The sequence below is a fragment of the Poromitra crassiceps genome, assembly GCF_964638095.1.
Source record: "Poromitra crassiceps genome assembly, contig: HAP1_SCAFFOLD_437, whole genome shotgun sequence".
Lineage (NCBI taxonomy): Eukaryota > Metazoa > Chordata > Actinopteri > Beryciformes > Melamphaidae > Poromitra > Poromitra crassiceps.
In genome coordinates, this window is record NW_028151970.1 from 79557 (window position 1) to 92125 (window position 12569).

Here is a 12569-nt window from a genome sequence, read left to right on the forward strand (position 1 = left end):
AGGTGTGTGTGTGTGAGGGGGGTGGGTGAAGGTTGGAGGTGGAGGTGTGTGTGTGTGAGGGGGGTGGGTGAAGGTTGGAGGCGGAGCTCCTCATTGCTGCTGTGCCGCCTCCCTCTGGCGACAGCCCACGGCGGTGATGAGGGCGGCCCCCTTGCCACTGCCGTCCTCCGACAGCAGGAAGGTGACGTCGCACTTGGGGGCGAGATCCTTCACGCTCTGGTGGAAGACCCTGGAGAAGCTGTGGGAGGAGGAGGAGCGACAGGAAACCAAGGTCAGGAGACGGAACTCCGCGGGGAGGAGAGAGAGAGAGATGTTCGCCAGTACAAAACATCTGACGTCACTCTTGCCCTGTGCAATAAGAGGACGGCAAGCAGCTATGCAGAAACCAGGCTCACATTTTAAAGCCAGGATGAGCAATCGGCCGTGTGCAGGTTTTCATTCCAATCAAAGTCTACGGTGTGCTGCACAGTGCTGATTTCACTGATTAGTCTGTACAGTGCTGATTTCACTGATTAGTCTGTACAGTGCTGATTTCACTGATTAGTCTGTACAGTGCTGATTTCACTGATTAGTCTGTACAGTGCTAATTTCACTGATTAGTCTGTACAGTGCTAATTTCACTGATTAGTCTGTACAGTGCTGATTTCACTGATTAGTCTGTACAGTGCTGATTTCACTAATTGGTCTGTACAGTGCTGATTTCACTGATTAGTCTGTACAGTGCTGATTTCACTGATTAGTCTGTACAGTGCTGATTTCACTAATTGGTCTGTACAGTGCTGATTTCACTAATTAGTCTGTACAGTCTACAGTGCTGATTTCACTGATTAGTCTGTACAGTACTGATTTCACTGATTAGTCTGTACAGTCTACAGTGCTGATTTCACTGATTAGTCTGTACAGTCTGTACAGTGCTGATTTCACTGATTAGTCTGTACAGTTTGTACAGTGCTGATTTCACTGATTAGTCTGTACAGTGCTGATTTCACTGATTAGTCTGAACAGTCTGTACAGTGCTGGTTTCACTGATTAGTCTGAACAGTCTGTACAGTGCTGGTTTCAGTGATTAGTCTGAACAGTCTGTACAGTGCTGATTTCACTGATTAGTCTGTACAGTGCTGATTTCACTGATTAGTCTGAACAGTATGTACAGTGCTGGTTTCAGTGATTAGTCTGAACAGTCTGTACAGTGCTGATTTCACTGATTAGTCTGAACAGTCTGTACAGTGCTGGTTTCACTGATTAGTCTGTACAGTGCTGATTTCACTGATTACTCTGTACAGTGCTGATTTCACTGATTAGTCTGAACAGTCTGTACAGTGCTGGTTTCACTGATTAGTCTGTACAGTGCTGATTTCACTGATTAGTCTGTACAGTGCTGATTTCATTGATTTGTCCGAGCGGTGGATGGATAGGCGTACACGTTTGCCTTCGATGCCAAGGACCAGGGTTCAATCCCTGGCATTTTCACAGTACATTTAAACCATAAGCCACATTTTTTTTTTATTAGTCTACAGTGCTGATTTCACTGCTTGGTCTGTACAGTACTGATTAGTCTGTACAGTGCTGATTTCAGTAATTAGTCTGTACAGTGCTGATTTCACTAATTAGTCTGTACAGTCTGTACAGTGCTGATTTCACGGATTAGTCTGTACAGTCTGTACAGTGCTGATTTCACGGATTAGTCTGTACAGTGCTGATTTCACTGAAAAGGGATGTCACAATATATCGTCCCACAAAATATCGCGATATCAAAACGTGACAATATGTATCGTTGAGATGAAATCTCATATCGCGAGAAAAAGAAGCTGAACATGGTGGCACTGATCTGCATCTGATTGCATGCTCGCTCTCCTTTTCATTGCTTTGTTTGAACAGACGAGGGACGTTACAGACACGGAGGATGAAAATGGTGAAATTACCCAAATTAGCGTGGAGGGTGCCCCCTCAACTTACAAATCGATCGCAAAAAAATATTGTTAAAATATCGTATTGTATCATTATTGTGAACCCAATATCGTGTATCGTATCGTATCATGAACTGAGTGTATCGTGACACCCCTACTGATTAGTCTGTACAGTCTGTACAGACCTGCCGGGTGCTCGGCCCACATTGGACCACAATGTATTCTGGGATACAGACCTAGGAAGGGCATTTAGTCTCTCCCGGTATTGATCAGGAAAATCACCTGATGTCAGCAGATCAAACGCTGAAAACAAGTTGGTGAACTACAACAACCATAATTCATTGCAGCTATGATGCAGCTCATCTGTCTCCTCCTGTCTTGTCAGTGCCCATACAATCTGAAGGGAGAGACAGTCTGAAACAAAACCTCAATACCCCTAACGCTTGGATGAAAGTATAGCAGTCAGCTAATGTTGCAACGCCATTATCTTATACTGGAGTGAGAGACGTAAGTGCCATTTATCTTACACTGAGAGACTTAAGTGCCTGAGAGAAAATGAGTTTTTACTGGGCCGGACACAAAGTATAATGTTATGGTATCCATCATCATTGTCTATCGTTGAGCAGTAAAACTGTATTAAAACTAGGCTCGCCCGCAGCTCGGCACAATCACCTACACTGCCTGTTCAACACAAAATGGCCCCCGTGGTTTATTTGCTCAACTTCGCATCACTGACGACATCACTGTCACAATGCCTATATGACATCACTGATGATGTCACAATGCCTATGACATCTTCAGTGACATAAGATGAGGTCAATAATGATGTCACTGATGATGTCGTCGACATTGTGACATCATCAATGGAAACGGACAAACATTGCCCACTTGCTCCCTTAGGATAAGTGAAATAATCAACATGGTTGTTTCAATGTTTCAACATGCTGACACTCATTGTCCTGGAACAAGTGAAGCTGTATTAAAAAAATCGAATCTCGTTAAGACTCGTTAAGATGGACATTTTTCCTCCGCGTCTCCCATCCCTTACTGTGGGTGGAGCTTGTACAGCGTGCCGTCGACGCCCACGGTGATCTCCAGGTGGTCCAGGCCTCGGTTCTCGCGGATCTTGTCGACCACGGCGGCCATCCCGGCTCCGCAGATCTGCGCGGCGCGGTGCGACACGGTGCCACACACCTGCTTGACGATGATACTGTCGTCACAGGTGCTGTCCAGGCCCAGCTGCTGCAGAATGGCCCTGACCTGAAGCAGGGCCAGACGGTCGCTGTGGAGAGAGGGAGGAGGTCAAAGGTCAGCCAACAGCAGGAGAGTTACTGGATACCATTTAGCTGTTCCAACAGGCTGAGGTGGGCTTAAAGGTAGTATAATCTGAGTCGACTCGTTGCGTTCCCCCCCTCCTTTTCCGAGGTGTGTTTTCCCGCTAGATGCTGGTTTCATTGTTTATTGTGGCTCCTCATTAGTTGACACGCAAGCAAAAGACCAGTCTTCCTGGGGTTAAAATATCAATACAAAACAGTCAAAGTTTAACATGTACATGTACTGTATGTACAATTTGAATTATTACCAATTACATCGAGGGATGCACCATGCCATCGGCTGATACATTCTTTCAAATGAAATATCCGCATCGGCCCGACAGGAGCATTTGTGCCGATATGACAGGCCGATAAAAGGATGCTTAAATGACGCTAAACTTAGCCCAGCGAGAGCATCATCCAAGCCTGTTTAAGTAGTTTAGTATGAAATATCGGATAACGGCACAAAAAAAATAAAAATTGTGCGGTGCATCCCTAATTACAACAAAACTACCGTAGTTACAACAAACTTATTAGGACATGCAGACTGAGTCCTTCGGACTGCGAGAGACAATTACACAGAAATCACATCCTGTAATATCACACAACCTTGAAGACTATAAAACCTAGTACACACATTTTAGAAGGAACGATGGCAGGAGTTTCCCACCTGGACAATCAGCTCAGTGGAGATGTTCACGTTGAGGAGACTGTGAAAATGCTTCAAAGATAGTATACAGAGGAAGGGTGGTCCATAAAGAGAAGGCCTTTTCGTTGCATTAGTTTTTAGGGTGGTCGAAGGTAGTCCCAACAGTGGCTGTTCTAGTCCTGTACGGATGAACATCAAAAGAAAATCCAATCTGATCAACAGTATCCACCTTACGTTTTGAATGCCCCGCTGTAAAATAATTATGGCTGCAAGGTCCGGTTTGGTTTAGAACGTGACTGATTGTTGCAGCTGGCGCATTTCCTCGCTAAAACTCTGACTCTGGGAAAAAAAGTTGCTTGTCACAATAAATACACTCGTTTGACGACTTAGTTGAGGGAACGTAATAATTGTATCTATCACATCCGCTATTTCTGTTGCTCTTTCAAACAACTCTGGATATTTATCGATGAGATTTTTGCCAAGCTTGGTCGGACGCGCTACGGGTTTAGGGTTAAAATAGCTAAAGCAGAAGTCAAACTGTGGGAGATTGTTGCTCACTTCACGGAGATCTACGGGCTCCAGTGTGTTGTGTCTGTGTCAGCAACGTAACCCATATTTCACGTAAGGCATCATGGCATCTAGAAATAAGGTGGATAAAAAAATAGGATAGTCTACTGAAAACAACATGAGGGAACTTGAGGCAGGAGTGCACCTGATCAATAACTTGAGGCAGGAGTGCACCTGATCAATAACTTGAGACAGGAGTGCACCTGATCAATAACTTGAGGCAGGAGTGCACCTGATCAATAACTTGAGGCAGGAGTGCACCTGATCAATAACTTGAGGCAGGAGTGCACCTGATCAATAACTTGAGACAGGAGTGCACCTGATCAATAACTTGAGGCAGGAGTGCACCTGATCAATAACTTGAGGCAGGAGTGCACCTGATCAATAACTTGAGGCAGGAGTGCACCTGATCAATAACTTGAGACAGGAGTGCACCTGATCAATAACTTGAGGCAGGAGTGCACCTGATCAATAACTTGAGACAGGAGTGCACCTGATCAATAACTTGAGACAGGAGTGCACCTGATCAATAACTTGAGGCAGGAGTGCACCTGATCAATAACTTGAGGCAGGAGTGCACCTGATCAGTATTTGATCAAGAAGGACAGCAGAGAGCATGTCTAGCAGCCCCGTTCTGTTCAGCTCATGAGTTCTGTCCTTGATGCAGAGGCCGAAATTACAGAAAAGTAATCAACATATAACACTAACACTTGTACAACCCGCAGCTATGTATGGTAGATTTTAGGTCGATGGCACACTAGATGCTACTTTGATAGGAATAGTGTAGTTTGGAATATTCATGAGCATGTTTGAATGCTATTTATATTTATTTTATATATTTATATTAAACTTGTATTGTTTAAGGAAGAATCCACCCTTGGATACTCTTGACACTGAATTATTGTTGTAATATACTGCTTTTGGTGAACCCACTTTCCTTCAAGCTGTCTCGCCTTCTCCTGCTTCACTGATTTTCTGTGTTTCCCTTAAGCCCTTGGAGCTCAACATTTCTTGCCCCTGAAGTGAGTTTCCCATTCATTTTCTCCATAGACATTTCACAAAATCCTTACGAGTTTTAAGGCTGGAACCAAGCCATCGGGTTGCTCTCCCTCCCTCCTCTCCTACAATGGATTTCTCCCTGTATGACTGTTGAACGTCTCTCCGTGCAAAAGCAAAAACCCGAATTTGATGCATTTTCCTTAAATATGATAGAATATTTGGTAATAAACACATTGCCTATATAGATATATAGACAAGAGTTTTTTCATGTGGCAATACTGATTCAACAGCGATGATGAGTCAACAACACTAAGTTTTGAAACGAAGCTCTCACCTCTCTATCTGGGACAGGAACTTGGTCTCAAAGATGCCCCTGGTCTTCAGCGTCTCGGAGATCTGTCCCCGGAACAGGAAACCACGCTTGGTCAGGTCCATCAAAATGTTCCTGACGATCTCTCCCAGGTACATGCCGCTGCACATCTTCTCGTATCTTCACATGTGGAGGAGGAGAACATGAGTCTCACTTACTAACTAACTAAGATCACTAGAACTCATCAAAAAACATCAACCTTTCCACAGTAACCAATGGAATGTTCACGAATGTACAATTAGTGCTGCAACCAATGATTATTTTCATTGTCTATTGTTAACCTGTCAATTATTTCCTCGAATAATCGGTGAGTTGTTTGGTCTATAAAATGTCAGCCTCAAATGTCTCGTTGTCCACAACCCAAAGATGTTCAGTTTACTGTCATAGAGGAGTAAAGAAACCAGAACATATTCACATTTAAGAAGCTGGAATCACAGAATTTTGACTTTTTTTTTTCTTTCTTAAAAAATTACTGTTTGAATGTTTCGATGAACACAAATAACCACAATTAATCCAAGTCAGAAAAACAACAGCTTGTGAGCCTGTTAGAATTCAAAATCCGTACTACCAGCACATAACTAGCCTGTACTGCACTACTGTATTGTACTGTACAGTCAACATACTGTAGTGATGTCATCAAGCAGCGCCCTAGTTGGTGAAAAGGCGATGTAAATGTTGTTCATCGTTCGAGCAAATCTAGGTCAACTTCAGACTTGAAAGCAGTGTGCTGTCTGAGGGTAGGATCTGAATATGGACAAAATGTAGCGGTTGAAGTTCTCTCAGAATTCGTAGATGGCACCTTTGTTTGCCCTCGTTGAGTGAGTTCTCGTCCACGGCGCAGTCGTACTGCGTCCTAATGTCGTCCAGGCAGCCGTTGTCTCCGAACGCGCCCCACTCCATGTTGACGCACATGCGGCCCTGGTTTCCCTCCACCGTCTCGATGTTCTTCATCTCCTCCATGTAGCAGGCGTTGCTGCCGGTCCCTGAGAGCAGGAACACAGCCACCCACACATTTTACAATACCTTTCCAGCGAGAACACAGCCACCCACACATTTTACAATACCTTTCCAGCGAGAACACAGCCACCCACACATTTTACAATACCTTTACAGCGAGAACACAGCCACCCACACATTTTACAATACCTTTCCAGCGAGAACACAGCCACCCACACATTTTACAATACCTTTCCAGCGAGAACACAGCCACCCACACATTTTACAATACCTTTACAGCGAGAACACAGCCACCCACACATTTTACAATACCTTTACAGCGAGAACACAGCCACCCACACATTTTACAATACCTTTCCAGCGAGAACACAGCCACCCACACATTTTACAATACCTTTACAGCGAGAACACAGCCACCCACACATTTTACAATACCTTTCCAGCGAGAACACAGCCACCCACACATTTTACAATACCTTTACAGCGAGAACACAGCCACCCACACATTTTACAATACCTTTCCAGCGAGAACACAGCCACCCACACATTTTACAATACCTTTCCAGCGAGAACACAGCCACCCACACATTTTACAATACCTTTACAGCGAGAACACAGCCACCCACACATTTTACAATACCTTTACAGCGAGAACACAGCCACCCACACATTTTACAATACCTTTACAGCGAGAACACAGCCACCCACACATTTTACAATACCTTTACAGCGAGAACACAGCCACCCACACATTTTACAATACCTTTACAGCGAGAACACAGCCACCCACACATTTTACAATACCTTTACAGCGAGAACACAGCCACCCACACATTTTACAATACCTTTACAGCGAGAACTCAGCCACCCACACATTTTACAATACCTTTACAGCGAGAACACAGCCACCCACACATTTTACAATACCTTTACAGCGAGAACACAGCCACCCACACATTTTACAATACCTTTACAGCGAGAACACAGCCACCCACACATTTACAATACCTTTACAGCGAGAACACAGCCACCCACACATTTTACAATACCTTTACAGCGAGAACACAACCACCCACACATTTACAATACCTTTACAGCAAGAACACAGCCACCCACACATTTTACAATACCTTTACAGCGAGAACACAAGCACCCACACATTTTACAATACCTTTCCAGCGAGAACACAGCCACCCACACATTTTACAATACCTTTACAGCGAGAACACAACCACCCACACATTTTACAATACCTTTACAGCGAGAACACAGCCACCCACACATTTTACAATACCTTTCCAGCGAGAACACAACCACCCACACATTTTACAATACCTTTCCAGCGAGAACACAGCCACCCACACATTTTACAATACCTTTACAGCGAGAACACAGCCACCCACACATTTTACAATACCTTTACAGCGAGAACACAACCACCCACACATTTTACAATACCTTTCCAGCGAGAACACAGCCACCCACACATTTTACAATACCTTTACAGCGAGAACACAGCCACCCACACATTTTACAATACCTTTCCAGCGAGAACACAACCACCCACACATTTTACAATACCTTTCCAGCGAGAACACAGCCACCCACACATTTTACAATACCTTGAACAGTAACATTAGACATTAGAACTAGGGATGGGCATCGAATTTTCGAATAATCGTTGTTATTATCAAGGTCGACTTTTATTATTGAAATTCGAAATTCGTTTATTGGAAAAAAAAAGTTTTTTTTTTTTTTTTTTTTTTTTTTTGGGTGAGTGAAATGTTGCATTGTCTCCCCTGATTCTAAGTATAGTCGAATCGCTTGGTTTGAGCAAGTAAAACAATTTTTATAAGCAACCTCTCCCTCTTCATGGGATTTCATCCGCCATTCATTTTTCCATAAACCTTGCTTAAAATGCTTATACAAATTGTTTTACTTGCTCAAACCAAGCGATTCGACTATACCGGTACTTAGAATCAGGGGAGACAATGCAACATTTCACTCACCAAAAAAAAAAAAAAAAAATTTTTTTTTTTTTTTTTTTACATTTTTTATTTTATTTTCGAATTTCGATTAAAAGTCAACTTTGGCCAGCGAATTTCGAATAGTGTTTTTGCTAGAAATGCCCATCCCTAATTAGAACACAGCCACCCACACATTTTACAATACCTTGAACAGTAACATTAGGCATGGCAACATTGGAAATCAGTGTGTATTAGCATTTTGCCTGGTGTTTTCAGGATCACAGGTTTCTAAGTGCTGGGGATGCACAATATTGGATTTTTTTGCCGATATCCAATAGGGCAATATTTCCAAATTATTTTGGCTAATTGCCGATGCCGATATATGTGCTAATTTTTTCCACCTGATTTCAGAGAAATTCAGAAATTTCAGAGAAACTCCTGGGGGCACGGTGGTACATGTAGCACTGTCACCTCACAGCTAGAAGTTCCTGGGTTAGATTCCTGCCTGGATCGCTGTGGGCACTGAAGATCTGTCCCCCCCCCCCCATGCCTTCAGTGCCTACTGCCCAGATGGGCTATCAAGTCAAAAGGGCCTTTCTGTGTGGAGTTTGCGTGTTCTCCCCGTGCTCCCCTGGGGTTCCTCTATACACCGTCGGTATGGAGCCCTACTAAAAACATGCATAAGATCGTCACCTTACCAACGACGACTACGACAGAAGTTGGTCCCCGGGCGGCGCTATACCGAAAAGCTGCCCACTGCTCCTGGCTGCCCCCCGGAGGAAGGGCATGCCATGTCTGGGTCATTTCACCAGCCACCGTTGGCGTGTGTGTGTGTGTGTGTGTGTGTGTGTGTGTGAGTGTGTGTGTGTGTGTGTGTGGCCCTGCATGCATGTGTTTTAACGGGTGTCGTGTGACAAAGACGGATTTCTACCGTCCGATTCTCTTAGTGGAATGAACACATTATTATTATGACTACTCTTATAGTGATGGCCCACTGGCAGATGCAGGCATAAATACAATACTTTACTAAATGTACACACATTCATTTGGCAAAATAAGGACAGTTAGTCGAGCATCGAGCATTTGGGCGTAATTATAGTGTCAAAAATGACCCTTTAATTACGATACGCCCAAATACCTGTCATAATCGGCAGAAATGTTAATTTCGGGCTGATAGCGACGACGTGCCGATATCGTGCATCGTGTTACTTGCACCGCTGACAACTGCCATGATTTTCTTTTGTATTATTATTATTTTTATTAGAGAGACAGTCGAAGGGTGCAGACTGAGGCAACTCACCTGCGATCAGCCCCACCTCACAGGTGGGCTCCTCATATGCGCAGGTCATCATCGTCCCCACTGTGTCGTTCACTATGGCAACCACATCCAGGTCAAACTCCTATACACACAGACAGCACAAACACATCCAGGTCAAACTCCTATACACACACAGACAGCACAACACACATCCAGGTCAAACTCCTATACACACAGACAGCACAAACACATCCAGGTCAAACTCCTATACACACACAGACAGCACAAACACATCCAGGTCAAACTCCTATACACACAGACAGCACAAACACATCCAGGTCAAACTCCTATACACACACACAGACAGCACAACACATCCAGGTCAAACTCCTATACACACACAGACAGCACAACACATCCAGGTCAAACTCCTATACACACACACAGACAGCACAACACAGCCAGGTCAAACTCCTATACACACTGACAGCACAACACAAATGACAGAGTATCATTTAATGACATATTTGCTGCAGTAAAACCATCACGCTAAATTAGTCTCACCCTTCACCCTCCAAGAATCATGCATTATGTTGCAATCCAGTTAATAAATGCAAAGAGGAGATTTAGCAAGTTTTTGTTAGAAGTTGTTATTCGATTTTAATCAGAGGGTAAAGCTAGGTAGTTCTTTGTTAAAATAAACGTTAAACTTTTACTTTTACCAAAAATAATCCTAGATATCGTATCAAAATTGGCAATATTGGCAATATTGTTAATGTCACATTACTTATCCAGCTGTCCACTCGACATGATCATCACAACATTTCAGTAATGTTTAGTCCAAATGTTTAATTCTAACCACAGTTGTTACTGAATGGCTGTTTTATTGAGGGATAATATCCGACCTGGCAACTTTTCGACTGGCACACCAAGCACAATGCAGTTCACTCACAGCCTGACAGACTAGACAGCAGACAATTCAATAAACAGACCGTTTCAGATCACCACAAAACTCAAAAGCATTGCCCAGACACACACACAAACATCATAGTTATTAAAATCCTCGGCTGAAATTGAGAGTCCACAGTTCACACAACAGTCCCACTCCTCCGCAAGAGTCTGAAAGTCTGTTTTCCAGTTTTTCTGACATGCCATTACAACCAGAACCACAAGCCTCTGCAGCCCGGCACCGCTTTACCTGCATGTTAATAATTCACATTCGCTTAATACTTACTGGATCCTCCATCTAAAAGGGCAAAATCAATAAAAGAAACTCAATGACTTATGAATGGGTTCTGCATTCTTCAAATTTGGGTCATTGTCCTTGTTTCCCTTTGGATATTTTATCGAGCTAAAAACAGTAATTCTACAAACTAGGGCTGTACTTTCTTATGCTTTAAGGGAAATTTGGCCAAATTATACTATTTTCTTTATCATTTTCTCTAGCGGTTGCAGTACCTTTCTTACTGTTGTATACTGCATACTGCATACTGCTCTGGAATGAACACAGAAGTGAAACTAGTGTTTTTAAGAGACATCATATGGAGTGTTTGGAGCATTTATGTCGTGGTAGCAGGGTAGAAATTCAATTAAATTTAAATGAAAAAAAATTATTACATTTTCTTTTGCGTTGTCAAATAGGTTTGGATGGCATTTTGGATGATTTCCAGGGCAATTTTACTAGTAAATGTTGGGAAAGACCTTAGTTCTTCTATGTTGCGTGACAGACCAGTATTCAGTGACTCTTATCTAAGCATGTTTTATTTCTAAAAGTTAAAAATCCTCATTTCCTATAATCTCAACAACATTGTTGATTGTATATTGCATGTTAAGTAATATGTAATGTACTTGTCAAAAACTTTTCAAATAACATGTAGACCGACAGTACATAGGTATATATATATACAGTATACAGTATACAGTATACCTAGTATATATATATATATATATATATATATATATATATATATATATATATATATATATATATATATATAAATCTCCAGTCCATCCTCCAACCCTCAATAGTAGGCTCTTTGACAGTTTGTTTAGGTCCTGGGCAGACCGGGAGAGGGTCAGCGACTGTTTCTATTTCACTTCTATCTGTTTGTAGTCGTGACTCAGCAGGTGGTTTGCGTATTAAAAAACGCTCCATGTTCTTAAGTTTAACATGCTGGTCATATTTGAGTCGTGCTTTGCAAAAACCGAGCAAAATCCAGACAAGCTTTGCAAATACAGTACATTATGTTAAAATACAGTAAGATACAGTAATATCTTTACGGGGGCATTTTAAAAGAGCCCATCATCCCAATTCCACGGGCAATTTTAGATTTTAGATTTTAGATTTTAGCCCCCGCTAATCTCCTACCCTGGTTGGCAGTGATGGATCAACTCCAGTAGCAGATACAGTGTTGGTCTAGTGATGACACAGTTACTGATGCGGTTAGATGTACTTCCTGTCTCAGGTTACCTCTTTCCTCTTGATTCCTTCGCGCAGAAGCTCCACCACATCCTCCCCCTCACAGTCAGTGGCTTTGAAGCCTTTGGTCCAGTTGACCAGGATTCCCTGTAGAGCACACAAC

At 42.8% G+C, this 12569-nt stretch overlaps 1 protein-coding gene across 1 annotated transcript in view; it reads right to left on the minus strand.

Annotated features, from left to right (window-relative positions):
• Window positions 1-90: 90 nt before the first annotated feature.
• Window positions 91-12569, minus strand: part of LOC310771216 (hexokinase-1-like) — a gene marked incomplete at its 3' end in the record, with an annotated part of 70926 nt that continues 58447 nt past the window's right edge. The window contains exons 13-19 of the mRNA XM_083663874.1: window positions 12458-12553; window positions 11222-11233; window positions 10030-10129; window positions 6605-6788; window positions 5770-5925; window positions 2956-3189; window positions 91-238 (exon numbers count right to left, since the gene is read on the minus strand). Of these exons, the coding sequence (XP_083520000.1) occupies window positions 91-238; window positions 2956-3189; window positions 5770-5925; window positions 6605-6788; window positions 10030-10129; window positions 11222-11233; window positions 12458-12553 (930 nt within the window). The remainder of the gene's footprint in view (window positions 239-2955; window positions 3190-5769; window positions 5926-6604; window positions 6789-10029; window positions 10130-11221; window positions 11234-12457; window positions 12554-12569) is intronic.